Source organism: Coccinella septempunctata, chromosome 7 (genome assembly GCF_907165205.1).
Source record: "Coccinella septempunctata chromosome 7, icCocSept1.1, whole genome shotgun sequence".
Lineage (NCBI taxonomy): Eukaryota > Metazoa > Arthropoda > Insecta > Coleoptera > Coccinellidae > Coccinella > Coccinella septempunctata.
Genome location: NC_058195.1, coordinates 4,657,398 through 4,671,735, shown reverse-complemented (window position 1 = coordinate 4,671,735; position 14,338 = coordinate 4,657,398). Strand labels below are relative to the sequence as shown.

The following is a 14,338-nucleotide window of genomic DNA, read 5'->3' as shown; positions in this document are numbered from 1 at the left end:
CATAGCATTGCTTATTTTCAAGTGAGGAAAAAACACGATTTTATCGAATGAGATGAGAGAATATATAGATACAAGTCAAAGACTCACCCTGTATACTGAGAAGGCTGCCATATGATGATAATGGCCTAATAAAAATTTTACGCCAGTGAGCCTAGACCCCCATTAGTGAAACTTTCGATTTAAATTGGCAAATTCATTTTTCCTAACAATTCGGGTCCAATATTGAAAGAAGTGTTACCTTGAAAGATAATGCAGGCAAAGGAAGATAAACATAACGGCGCAGAACGAGGAACGAAGTACCAACGAATTGTTTGCTTGTAATTTAAAATGCTGATTTCTCACCGAGAAGTTTATAACGGATGCTAGGAAGTTCAAACGAGAGCAGAGATAAATCTAGTGCAGTCCAACAGAAGAGGTTCTTTTTATTGGGATAAAGAACGGCACTGTTTTATTTTTTCGATGGAAATCTTGTTGGCTGAATAAGCTGCACGTTTTTGTTCCATTGATGAAGCTCGCCTGTGAGAATTTAAGCTCGACTGTTCCATCATCACATTCACAAATTTTTTGCTCGAAGTTCCTGCAGACAGATTCTTCATAGCATGCATCATTTATGTCCATAAGAGGTTTGTGTTCTGGAAAACACTTTGAAAAATCGATTCCCACTCGACTCTTTGAAATAGTGGATTTCCGAATTATTCTCGAACTATTCTTCGTCTCTCTATCCATTCTCTTTTCGCTGTCTTCAATTTGCCATGGAGAGCTATTAGAATTTCCCTCGAAATAAGGTTTAATCTCATCGAATTGCTTTAAACTCACCGGCAAAAAACTCTGCCACCTGAAATTTGGCTGAAGTTCGTTATTTTTCATCGATTTCAATTGTAATTGTATTAAAACAAACCCCAGAAAAGTTTTACAGAAATGTTGATAGCTTATTTTCAATGGGTGAAAATGAAACATGTATTCGTAGTCCAAAAATTAGAGAATGTCATCATCAGAACATTATTAACAAGTTAAAGATGGTTTAATTTTTTTCTTCATTTATTTTTACTAATAAATATGATTATTTTTCGATGAATAATAAATTTGTTCCTTCGATAACACTCTTAATTCCTTTCTCGATACAACAAATAAATTTATCGACCCTGTTTAATCTTGTAGAACTCCCCTTTCAATTTATAAACTTCGCTTCCATAAATTTATCGTCCGATATAAAAGAAACTAAGAAATAATCTGCTTTGGACCAACTCCAACGAACGCAACGGAAGCCAGAATTTCGAGGGACGTCCTTGAAGCAAATTTGGCCCTCAAAATCAGGTCCGATCGTGAGAGCGGCCAATTGGAACGATTCCGGTCGTATTCAGAAATAAAATCAACATCCCTGAAAAATCGCAAAATTGTTGAGATGAAAAGCGAGCGGATCGGCAAAACAAGTCGTAAAAGGTTTATGGACAGGGATAACGCCATTTCTCGTGCCTAGGGAAGCATTGTACGTACGATCTTATGTGCGTCGATGTCCATCCTATTCCTGCTCGAAGGACCAATGTTTTGAAGGTAGGTATCGGTGCGGTGAGTTGTAAGTGGCGATGAAGATTTTTCTTGGTCGAACACTTTGAATCGAATTGAGATATGAGTTCGGCCACTGCTGTCGACGTTTCAAATTAATAGTATACTGGGTGAGTCTTTCACTCCTACAAATATTATAATAGTAGATTCTTGAGGTCAAGAGAAACACTTTTTTCCTTTACCATTTTTTCCAAATCGGCTCGGTTTCAATGATACAGGCTGTTGAAAAACCATAAAAAGTGTTATTTTCAGTTCTATCTCACAAAAGGTTTTATCGAATGAAATGAATTTTGGAATATAGTTTTTCATTTATTTGTTGAATCTTTTTAGAACACAAGATATCACCCACGTCTTCCAGTTTTCTCATTATGACCATTACGTACCATAAAAATACCAATAATTCAAAGAATCCAACTCTTGAAACTGAGTTGGATGCTATTTAAGGAATATTTGAACGTTTTGTAAAACAAAAGTATATTCTTTATATTTTTTTCGTATAATAATAATAATAATAATAAATGTCTTTATTTCACCAGAAATCCCAAGGGGAAGTTCACCCAAAGGTGCTCTACCACTTAACCCTTGTAGTTTACGAAAAAATACATTTGAATATACCTAAATCAAAAAAAAAACAAAAAAATGAGCAAACAATGTATATAAATCAAAGAAAGAAGAGAAAAAAAAGACAAAAATATGAGAATGTCAGTAAACATACTTCACGGAGAAAATCAAGAAATCATGTCGAAGAGGGATCGAGGAGATAAGCCTTAATTCTCTTCTTGAACCCAGCTCGATTTAAAAGCTTGAATTCACTAGGAATACTGTTGTACAGCCTGTAAATATTGTAACTGAAACTTCTTTCAAAAGTAGATGTTCTGTGATGAGGACATGATAATATATTTCTACGACGAACGTTGATATTATGAACATCAGTTCTGTACACCAGTTTATTGTAGAGATAAGGTGGGCTTCTCGTCAAAATGATGTTATGAAATGTACAGAGAGCGTGAAGTTCAAAACAAATCTTCATTGCGCCGTTTTCGAGTAATTTGATAGTCAAAAATTAAAAAGCATCTGTGAAATTCGGAATATTGGGTACTTTTGCTAAATACAACTGTGTTTCAAAGATCCACTGAGCTGTAGTGTCACAGATTTAGCTAGTTATTTTGAAGGTAATTTCGTTTTTCAGGGGTGGAACAGCTCATTATGAAAATTTAAAATGGCTATATATTTTTATCAGTGCCGAATCAGAAAAAATTGTATAGGAAAAAAGTGTTCCTTTCAACCTCAAGAATTCACTGTTGAAATATTGGTGCGAGTTGAAGACTCACCCTGTATAATCCGTAAAAGGTTTAATTTCAGCCTCTCAACGATGCCAACTCTTGCGATTTTCAATTTACTACACCCCCTAGGGGTGTCCTTTATAAATTGAACGAAGTCTATATAAATTTGATCCAGATGTTCACTTCCATTAAATTAATCTGCCTCGTCTAAGTATTTCAATTGTTCCATAATTTATGAGATCAACGTCCTGATTTGATAGCACGGGAAACATTCTGACAGGAGCAGTTGCTGGTTAAATCTCATTAGTGCCCTATCAAAGTTACAACACAGCCTGGTTTCCAAACTTTTGCGCATAAATACCTGACTATATTCACTCATGAATGAGTGAATTTCATACGATAACTCACATCTTCTATATTTGGTTAACCAAATTCATTGAAAACATATAAGATTTCTAATTAATTCTTTTTTGGAAAGTGGATTTCAATTGAATATTGCGTAACTTATCGTTCATACAAAATATAGCACAAACGTTTTCGGGATGTATTCATATTGGTTACTAGCTGTGCTATGTGAACTTTCTTTACTCAACTTTTCTCATTTCTCTTTACTTCACTCCACTTCATTTCTCAGGAAGTGTGGTGAAGAAGAATCTTAACCTCCCCCCAACCCCTTCGTCTTGAATTGCGTGAATTTAAAGAAGTCAGCTACTTAATAATTCGAGCTAGTCCTTGTCCACACCTTTCTCTTATACCGTATGTTTCAGCATGTACAAAACTTAATTCAATTTTTCAATAAAACACCTCAGTGAGTTGTTTCAAGGTTCCACATAGGACTGTTCGGGAAAGTTAAATCGAATGCAAAGACTGAATTGATAAAATACTCACAAATATCTATTACACAGAAACTGGAAGTTTAAATTAGTTCTCCAATACATTAGGGACCATAGACGGCTCATTTCGTTATTCAATAGCTCCTGGTGATGAAGTTTTATTATTCTCAACGAAAAAGTTCGCATCAGCCTGTTATTTCAGTTTTCAACAGGAACTATGGTTAATTGGAGGAAAATATTTTGTTCTATTCGTAACGACTGAATATTGAGAATCTTTTCAGGGTTATATTTCATCAGATTTCGTGTTTGTTTCATCAATTTGTACTACAAGTTCATTACAATTTATTGAGTGATACTAATACTCGAATATTTCATGGAAATTCCACAAGTAATAAACTAAATACAAATTACTACCATTTATTTTTAAGAAAATCTGAGTTTTCGGCAAATATTTTCTCTGTCAAATGATTACCAATTATTTTTACTGTTTCTGAATCAATTGCATGTTTACAGCTGAGTATTTTCCGCAATATCAATTGATTTTTAAACAGAGAAGAAGTTGCTAAGAAATAAGTCGAAAAAACTTAATAACCAACAATCCATTTGTAGCAAATGACCGCTAGAATAACACTCTTGTACCATCACGTCCGATTACCAAACACCCTGTATATTTTGTCCATTGATGTGGAAACCTAAAATGAAAGAACCCACGAACGACAAGGGCGTCATGAAATAATGAAAAAGAATTAATCGATAGCGAAAAATGACCGTAGTTCGCATGAAAGCGGAAAATATGCATATCATCGAAATGATAATTTATCATCCAACTTTATACACTGCCGGGTATACTGAACTAATCCATGTCGAACAGGGAGCTCGTGAAAGGGAAAAACAACTTATCTGGAACAGCGTTATCGTGGTTCTGAGACTTCACCATGACCATTATAAGTGAGCCTTGAAAAAAGCGACCTCATCCCTTCTGAAATATAAGGGTTGTATGGATAAATTATATTGCACAATGGATCCCCAAATGTTTGAATGTTGACCAAAAGCGTTCCAGGGTAGAACCATAGCTTTCGAACTGTGCTCGATTTGAAAACGATGTAGACTTCTTAAGCCGAATTGTTACCATGGATGAGACTTGAGTACATTTCTACGATTCAGAAAGAAAGCAACAATCGATGGAATGGCTATACTCTGGTTCTCCAAGACCTAAGAAGTTTCGTGTCCAAAAATCTGCTGGAAAAGTTCTTGCTTCAGTTTTTTGGGATTGCCATGGAGTTATCATGATTGATATTTTGGATAAGGATAGAATAATAACCGGAGATTACTATTCGACATTACTGACCACTCTACGGGAAAAAATTAAAGAGAGAACACGCGGAGAGCTATCTAAAGGTATTTTTTTTTGCAGGACAACGCCCCTGCACACAAATCTGATATTGCCATGCAAAAAATTCGTGATTTAGGGTTCGAATTACTGGAACACCCCCCTTATTTGCCAGATTTGGCTCCATCCGACTATCATCTCTTTCCTCAACTGAAAAAAAGTTTAAAAGATCGTAAATTTTCTTCCAACGAGAAGGTAATAAAAACTGTGCAGGCCTGGTTTGCAGAGCAAGAAGAAACATTTTTCTTGAAAGATCTAGAGACGTTGCAGGTTCGCTGTAATAAATGTATCCAATTAAGAGGAGAATATGTTGAGGATAATTTTTTACTCTTTGTCTGCAGGGAAATTCTCACTTCTGCAGTTATACAAACATTTTATTTTGTGATTTTTCACGCAAGAAACACCCTGTAGCCTCTCGACACTAGGCACGTCCCTACATCGAATATGGATAATCCGATTCTGATAATTCCATTAAAGAAACAACAATTAGGCCCACTTCAACCTCTGCATCACGCCCTAATTCCTTTCTCAGTTTTTCATACCCATCCTGGCTAACCTAGACGAAGGCGTTGGACCGAATTGAACTACTTAACACCCTGAACCCTTTCCAACCCTTCTTTCAAAGGTTCCATATCGAATTACCTTCAACTAGGCCTCGGAATTTTCGCATCCAAAGGAGACGAAGTCAAGCATCCAGACGAAGATTCGAACTTCTTCCAGCATAACCTCACTATCGCGTTAAGTTAGAGCGTTCTGGGACGCATCCAGGGGACGCCTGGCGCCTGCAAGCCAGAGCCAGATTCCTGTTCAGTATCCCTCACGTCGTCGGACCAAAGGACCGGCTGCGGTCGCGCTTCCAGCCACACGAGCGTCGTAGCCTTCTTGTGCGGTAAAAAAAAATTTTTGTGATATTTTCACCCGAGGATTACTTTGCTGGTGAGTTTCACCTTTTCCCAATTTCATATTTTAAGTACAGGTGGTGTTAATGGATTGATACGCTTGAATTATGAACATGATTCTTTGAAACAAAGAAAAAACATGATTAAATTGAGGAAAAATTAATTATCTACCATCTTATACGAATTAATCATTGAGAAAGTTAATTGTTCAATTTTTTCCTAAGAAAAAACAAGGAAAAATTAAGGAAGTTAAACTTTTGTAATGATTCTTCAGATATTAGACAAAAGTCTCCGAATTATTTCGATGATACTCTTAAAATAAACTGGATAACCTATTAAGGGATGAAGATATATGTTCGGTGTGCTCATATTCAAAGGTTTTCCAAGATAAAACCCTGGGGAGTAAGAGCCTTTTCATGAAAACCCCAAGATCCTATTGTTTTTGACTATTTGGCATGGATAAATGAAATTTAATTCGCAGGGTTCTTGAATATAATCAGGCACAGAAATATTATCAGCGTATATTTTGCTTCTTTTTCAAATCTTTCTTTGTCTGCCTATTGATTTGTATTATTATGTTGTTCAAGAAAAAAATTATATAAAAGAGAAAAAAATCTTGAGATACTCATCCAAAATTAAATGATTCAGCACTTTCAATAAACAGTACGATTAGGAAGCATGGATTTCTATAAATCTAATAGTATGTTTTCTAATTTTCATATCGTGTGATCTTGGTGATCAACATCATTAAGTTACTGGTTGGATAAATTTCCTCATTTTGAAGGGCAATTAAGTTTATTACAATGTATATTACCCATTTTGATGGATTTATGTGTTGCCCAAATGTAAAGGTTGGAAATGAAACGTTAGTTTTATGTAAACACTTATTGTTATAGTTAAAAGATTGAAAGAAAATATAACATTCGGAAATAAAATACCATCTACAAGAATAGGTACGTTATTTTTTATCCATTGAGTTTCTTTTTATCCCTTCATATAAATCAGAAAAGAAGTCACTGGATCATTAGATACCATATATTTCATCATCCTGATTTGAAAGATTTTTAATTGAAAAAAACATAGTTCATAAGATATAGCTAACCTAACCTAACCTAACCTAACAAGTACTTAATGAAACCTTTTTTGGAGTTGGTGTATTCAACTATCTTAATTTCTCTAAAAGAGGCCACCTAACCTAACCTAACCTAACGTAACCTAACCTAACCTAACGTAACCTAAGGTAACCTAACGTAACCTAAGGTAACCTAACGTAACCTAAGGTAACCTAACGTAACCTAACCTAACAAGTACTTAATGAAACCTTTTTGGAGTTGCTGTATTCAACTATCTTGATTTCTCTATAAGAGGCCACTTAACCTTACCTAACCTAACCTAACGTAACCTAAGGTAACCTAACCTAACAAGTACTTAATGAAACCTTTTTGGAGTTGGTGTATTCAACTATCTTGATTTCTCTATAAGACGCTATAGCTGTTGAAAATCCTATAAAAAGAGATCTGAATACGAACACTATGATGTATCCTCAGCTAATGGATACTGAAACTTTTTAGAAGGTCAACTTATCTCCCAGAAAAATCATCGTGGATCTAAAGGTGATTTGTATTCTAAAAAATCAGCTCCCCTAGTAATAAATCACCAAATTTGATCTAGCTCGTTGTAGTAGCTGTCCCTGAAGTGATGTTGGGGTGGGGACAAGGGCATAACTTTATATTTGAAATTCTGTAGGGTGTTTGTTGATATAAAATAAATCTGTATATCTTTATAATTGTAATATATACTTTTTGTTTGAAAGAAATCTGCTTTCATGTAACGCCTCTCTGAAGACTTATTCTGAATTATACAAGTCAAGAAGTTACGAAATTCGTCTTTGCCAAATTCTGTCTTTACTGAGTGTATCTTAATAATTCACACTGGAATGAACATCGGCAAAGGATTGCTCCTCATAACAGCCCTAGTGGGAATCGCCATAGAAACCCACTTTAACCTAATATTCGTGACTAAATTATCCACTTCAAAAGCCATTAAAGACGATTAAAAGGTTTCCAGGTCAAGCTTATAGCCTGTAGGTACACATCGAAAAGGGGTAGCGTTTCAATGAGTTATGCCGGTACTTAAGGATTGAGATATTCTGATATGAATTATCACGGATGCGGAAAAGTTCAGATCATTCCTTCAGAACTTCATAACCGAACTTTCCAGAGAGGAATTGAAATCTAATATCAATTCCATTGTTCAAAACTTTCCCATTGAATTTTCTAGACGAATTTCCGTCTAAAAGATAGTTTGAACATAGCAAGATTATTATTTTCCTATATCTGACTGCAAAATTCAAATTTCTGAAGACATTATCGACCAACATTTAAAGTCTACATCGTCCTTTGATCATTTTGCGATGGGTATGACTCGTTAACATTTAATTGGGACTACCTGTATATTTTTAGCTTCGAGAATCGAGACTGGACAAAGGTTTGAATGTCGCTTTTATCATCATTCGATATCTGCTGCTTCCGAATTTTACATAAATAAGAAAGTTCCGCAGTTATTGTCAAAGCAAAGTATTTATGTTTCAGTTTCTGAGGGAAAAAATAATTGGATCGTTATAAATAAGTACTAAGCCGAAGTTCCTTCGCTAAAGGTCTCTACGTATTTAAATTCCAGCTCGGTAACGAGGTTTCTACGTAATCAAAAATGCGAAACCAATTTATTCCTGTATTAAATTATGTGAATAATGTAATCCCTTGTCGAATCAAAGGCATAGGTACAAATAACAGACTCGTGTTTCTAGAAAAACTCATATACAGATTTAAGTTTACACTAGTCAAGACAGCTTCGAAACATTGCCTGGTTTATGGCTGAGAGCCTCTGTTGAGGCTCTATGAGGGATATTCAGTATGAAGAGAAAATAACTCCATGCTTTTTGTTCGTCAATGCCCAGGAGTCCTAGGTTCACAGAAATAGCAGTGGTCCCTCGACATTGCATTTCTTTCATTCGAGTTTATGCAGATGTATTTTTAATGGAGGTTTCCTCCGAAAAAGGATTTATAATTTTATGTACACAAAAAGAGGAAGGTTGAATTTGGGATAGGATATTGCGAATTGAATATTCAATAGATATTGATTTTAGAGTGGTTTACTGCTGCTGCATGATATTGTTGTGAACCCAAATTCAACTCTGGAATTTGAACTTAAGCTTTTCTCTCATGAATAAGCATTCATTTAATTCACTTTTGGTATTTTAAACTATTTTACCACATTTCCTCCATTTCTCTAGGTATAATTTCCTTATAGAAAAATACCAAGAGTAAATTGGAGCATATGCTCCAAAAAAATAGTTTCATTTGATGATTTCTGGAGGTTTATTAGGAATAACGCCAAAGTTCAATGAATATACATATTTATTCTCATAGGAAATGAATTAATATTACAGCAAATTCCAGCAAAATATTACAAAATCTCAATAAATTATAATACATTAATGGAAAGATAACAAACATAAGAAGAATAATATTGAAAACGTTGTTTAACATATTTAGAATTTCAGACGATTGAATTTTTGGTGATTTTTTTAGGTTTATCTTCCGAACGAGTTCTCTGCAGTCCCACTCATTCGAAATTTTTCGTTAGTATCAATTTTTGAGAAGTACCAGGTACTTTTCAACTGCCAAAGAAGAGTAAATACCAAAATATCTTGAAATACTTGCTAAGATCTCTGAAAAAGCTCGGATAGCTTAGATAGCTATAGAGTAATGTCCATATAAGTAATAGTGTAGGAAAGACCAGTAGTAATATAATTAGAGGAGTAAGAAACAGCCGCCTGAAAAAAAAAATAAACTAGTCAGGATCAGATAAATTGGTGCAAGTATGCAGTCGTCAGTTTATTTCTAGATTTTAGATATTTGAATCATTTTTATTGGTTATTTCAGTGTTTATAGTTATGACGCAAAACGAACTTACCGTCGACCTTTCTTAGCTCTTTCCTTCCCAGTCATTTTTATGGGTTTATCCTCAGTTTTGATTGCTTCTTCTTTCTTATCGGTCATGGGTATATCCACGATGACATCAGGCTCCACATTTTGCGAATTTCTGAGGAAAAAAACGTTGAATCATTAGTTTTTTCACTTACTAATGCGCAAATATAAACGTCTTACCCTGCAGGCTTTTTTGGAAGGTTCTGCTTCATCCCCAGATTTGTTGGGACAGGTCTTCTGTAGATAAGGTTGTTCAACAAATAATGTAACGAACGAACTGACCTGAAAGTGAACATTTCTGTTGAATATTGAACATAGAAAATATGTGACAAATTTCTACAAACGGGCGTTTTAAATGGTAACTGAAATTATGTAATAAGCTCTCCAGTTTCCGACTTCTCACCTTTTTGTTCTTTCTATTTGTTCCTCAGCCTCATATAGCTCCGTTTCAAGAGACACAATCTTCATGTACAACATTCTTGTGTTAATATTCGGCAAAGATGGACGACTTGCGTTGAATCCAGGCCTCATATTTGGTGTTGGCATTCGAGGAGGAGTTCTGTAAAGAATAAAATTTATTAAAAAAACATAAGAGACAAAAAACAGCTGAAGGAGTCGTAATCAAAACCTTCTTAATCTTTTTTATCATATCTGGGGTTAGGACGGACAGATTGGCAATCAAAATCTGGTAAATGAATATTGATAAAGTATTTTTTTTAAATTCCACGTACCCTATCCTATTCAAGTTGGTTCTGCTTGAACTGCCAGGCGTGTTGATTGGATGATTGTTCTGCATCTCTCCATCGAAGCTTACCCTCTTTGGCGGCCTGAAAATTATAATAAAACAAGAAGTATTCACGTCTACATATCTCCTTCAATTCAAATAGTAAAACGAGCAGCGTTGTCAGTAAAGATAGCATTGTGAAAATATTAATGTTCATTACACCAGTAACGTTATGATTTTGATAGCTCGACATATTCCCAATGCTTACCTACCTCTCATTTAATCATATTATAGAATAGACAAAAAACTGACTGCTTAAATTTAGTCGATCAACATGCATACAAGGAAATAGTAAGTATAAAATATTACAGAATTGAATGATGAATTATTATCAACAGGTATTGAGAAACCAAAAAATGTTCATATTTATATCTCTTTCACCAATCAACAGTGAAACAACAGCGAATGAAATCAGTAAGTATTTAAGTGGAAAAATATCATAAATGAATCGAAATGACAATTTCTATACACCTACGATTTGAATCAAAAATTCACCAGTTGGGAATTGCTTAGAAAAAACAAAAAATAAGAAATTTGAAAGAAAGACCGATATAAAGTTCAATTCATAACAGAGAATGCAAGATGGAGGAAATAATTCTACCTATTATTCTAACAATTAGAAAAATTTTATTCACGAAAATATGACAAAAATGATTAGAGAACGCCTTCTACAAAAGCACTAGTCCTTGGACATATTCCTAATTAAAGTATAGATATGACTCACTTATATACTTCTGCTACTATTGACATCTTTGAAGGAAAGATATGCAGCTTCACAATTTCACACTGAATCGAAAAAATTTTTCGTTAACTGAAGTCTTATTCGCACTGGAACTTCTATTTAAACTGTCAACATCCCTAAGAGGGGGGGATTTTTCGAACAATTTTATCATCAAGTAAGTAGTTCTCTGAATATTAAACTAATAGTTCTCAAATTGGGGTGCATAATTCTGAGTATACTATCAGGAAATTCTGAAAAACGTTAGGCTAGATTACCGCTGTTTTGAAAGAATTATAATACGGTAGAAAAGAAACAATTTATACCTGCGTATACCTAGGGTGAAAGTATAATAAAGCATTAATGCCAGGAAGGGTTAAGTACCTTGTAACAGTAATAAAAGTTTTAACCTAATGGCTTCAGAGATATTCTTTGATTATTATGGATTACGAGCTTTCATACAAAAGTCCACTGTTCATTTAACACAACGTCTTTAATTGCAATAAAAAAATTGTTATCACATTTCTTAGGCGTTGATTGGATTAGGTACTTCCTTTATTGTTATTGCATTGATGTTGTCGAGTCCGCTAGTTTGAAATAAAAATTGACCTCCTCGAGTTTTTTTTTTCATAAAATAGTAAATGCCGAAGATATTGATTTTGAGAGTTACTTTTTAATACTTCTGCAATATGGTACAGAGGCCCATCAAGGATACTGTCGTACTTGCGATGCTCTTCAGACCAGTGGCGGCCCGTGACACTATGAGATGGTGAGGCATATCAGAAAAAAACACGAACCTCAAGGGATCGCCAAAAACGGTTTGCTAAAAGCAAAGTTCGCAATAAAGGATAAATGTAAATAGCCATCAGGAATTAACTATTATTTTTATTCTCTAAAAATTGGTTCGTTATATGCGAAAGTTCGCTGAAAACGGAGCCGTTGTAAGCGAACACTACTTCAAAAGTTTTCAAAGGTAAGGCTTTTTTGGAACTCATCAAATAAGTTGTTTCACCAAAAATTGTCTACATAAAATATTCAAGATGGCTGAGATACAACTTCTAGAAGTTCGACGAAATTTCATTAAATTTCAAGTACGGGACTGTGGAAGATGACTCCGTCATAGCAAAAACGAAACACAACATATAAACATATGGCTGGACAATGAATGTTTCAGTACCAAGTTCATTGGATTAGATGCATCAGGTCACTTTTGAGATAATTATAATTGGTATATCGTTCAATTCAGGATGAAAAAAAAAATTAGAAAATCGAGGCAGTTTCTTGAAAGTGCTATGGTAGTTATGTTGAAAAAGTATAGCACTTTTTCAATATATATATTTCCCCATTTCATCTCATTTTCATGACGATTGTTGGAATGTTCGAACAAGAAGATTGTGATGCCCATTGTGAAAAAATTCGTGAATAATTTAAACCAATTTTATTGGTGAGATTTTGAGTATTCTCTGGAGAATTCTCTACCAAACTTTGGTATGAAAAGAGCAGAGTTTATTTTGTATGCAACTGAACAGTGAATTCTACCGAAAGTGCGTATGTAACGGTAAAGAATTCACGGCGCATAAATTCTCGAGTAAATTCTCTAGAGAATTCTCGGCTGTTGCAATCGGGTTAAAGTTACTAAAAAATAATGAGAACAATTCGGCAATTCTAAGTTTCCATTTTCATTACTTCTTCTTCTTCTTCAAACTTCAAAAATAGGCATAATTGCCTGTTTCTTCTTCGTCACCATGCCTAGTCTGGTCTCAAGTTGTCACTCCATCGCTTCCTCGGTCGTCCGACACTTCTCAGTTTTTTCATAAACCATCTCAATTTTCATTACCACGTAAATATCGAACGAGTCAACATCCTACGCGAAAACACATGGTCGAATCAGGAGATAAGTTTTTTCTCACTGCTTTGCGATAATTCACCTAACAAACGGTCTAAGGTGTTTAAGGATCTATTTCAGTGATAATTTTCAATTTTTTTTTTCAACTTTTTCATTTTGAAAGTTTCGGATATTTTATTCGTGGTGAAACGCTTCATTTTAACCACTTCTATTCCGTTGAAAAAAAAGCCTCACCTTCGGAAACACCCTGTATACATATCTACACAAAGGAAAATAATTCTTTGCCTGATAATTCTTTTAAACTTCATGTATTCTTGGTAGATCCAAGCGCTATCTCCCGCTTCCCGAACAGTGCAGAATAATTGCAGTTTGCCGAGGACATGTACGAGAGCCGAGGCATGCCTCAAAATGATCATTAGAAGCAGAAACCGCTTTCAAAGGCGTGTGGATATATTCGCGTCGCATCGATGTAGATCACGCGCTAGACAAGGAAGCGCGTAGGCATGCCTCAAACCTCTTACTTCTCAAAGAGGAAGTGGGATGAATATAGAAGAATCGTAAGATTGAGCAGGATTATTATTGAAAACGGAGTGCCGTACGGTATGATGGGAAAATTCGAAAATTGGACTGAAAAGATGATGAAATGGATTAATAAAATATTCGATTAATACGTGTAATCTCCAGCATTTATTTGGTGAGGCACTGCCTCACCTGCCTCATAGGACAAGCCGCCACTGCTTCAGACGACAAAACGTTCGGCAAAATTTTATTTCATCTTTCTAATCATAATCCTACATTGTGATTCCTTTACCGACCTAACAACCCTATTATCCACATTCTGACCATCAAGTCCGTGTAACACTTCCGGATCTCTATCGAGAAATATCAGAAATGGAATTGGGAAAATGCAGTTGACCTATTATGGTGGCTTCCATTATACGACCAGAATGAGGTATTGATCTTGGGATAAATTTATGTTCCTACTGTGGGGTATTTTGATCTCTGGTTAACCTTATAACTGAGATTGAGTACC

General features: G+C 34.9%; 1 protein-coding gene across 1 annotated transcript; it reads right to left on the bottom strand.

The window, feature by feature from the left end:
* Window positions 1–9,643: 9,643 nt before the first annotated feature.
* Window positions 9,644–11,491, bottom strand: LOC123316722. Its single transcript, XM_044902929.1, has 6 exons — window positions 11,466–11,491; window positions 10,689–10,784; window positions 10,361–10,516; window positions 10,138–10,239; window positions 9,944–10,072; window positions 9,644–9,803 (listed from the first exon to the last, which is right to left on the bottom strand). Exons 1-6 carry the CDS (start codon window positions 11,489–11,491, stop codon window positions 9,644–9,646), a joined length of 669 nt encoding a protein of 222 aa, XP_044758864.1.
* Between the last annotated feature and the right edge of the window lie 2,847 nt (window positions 11,492–14,338).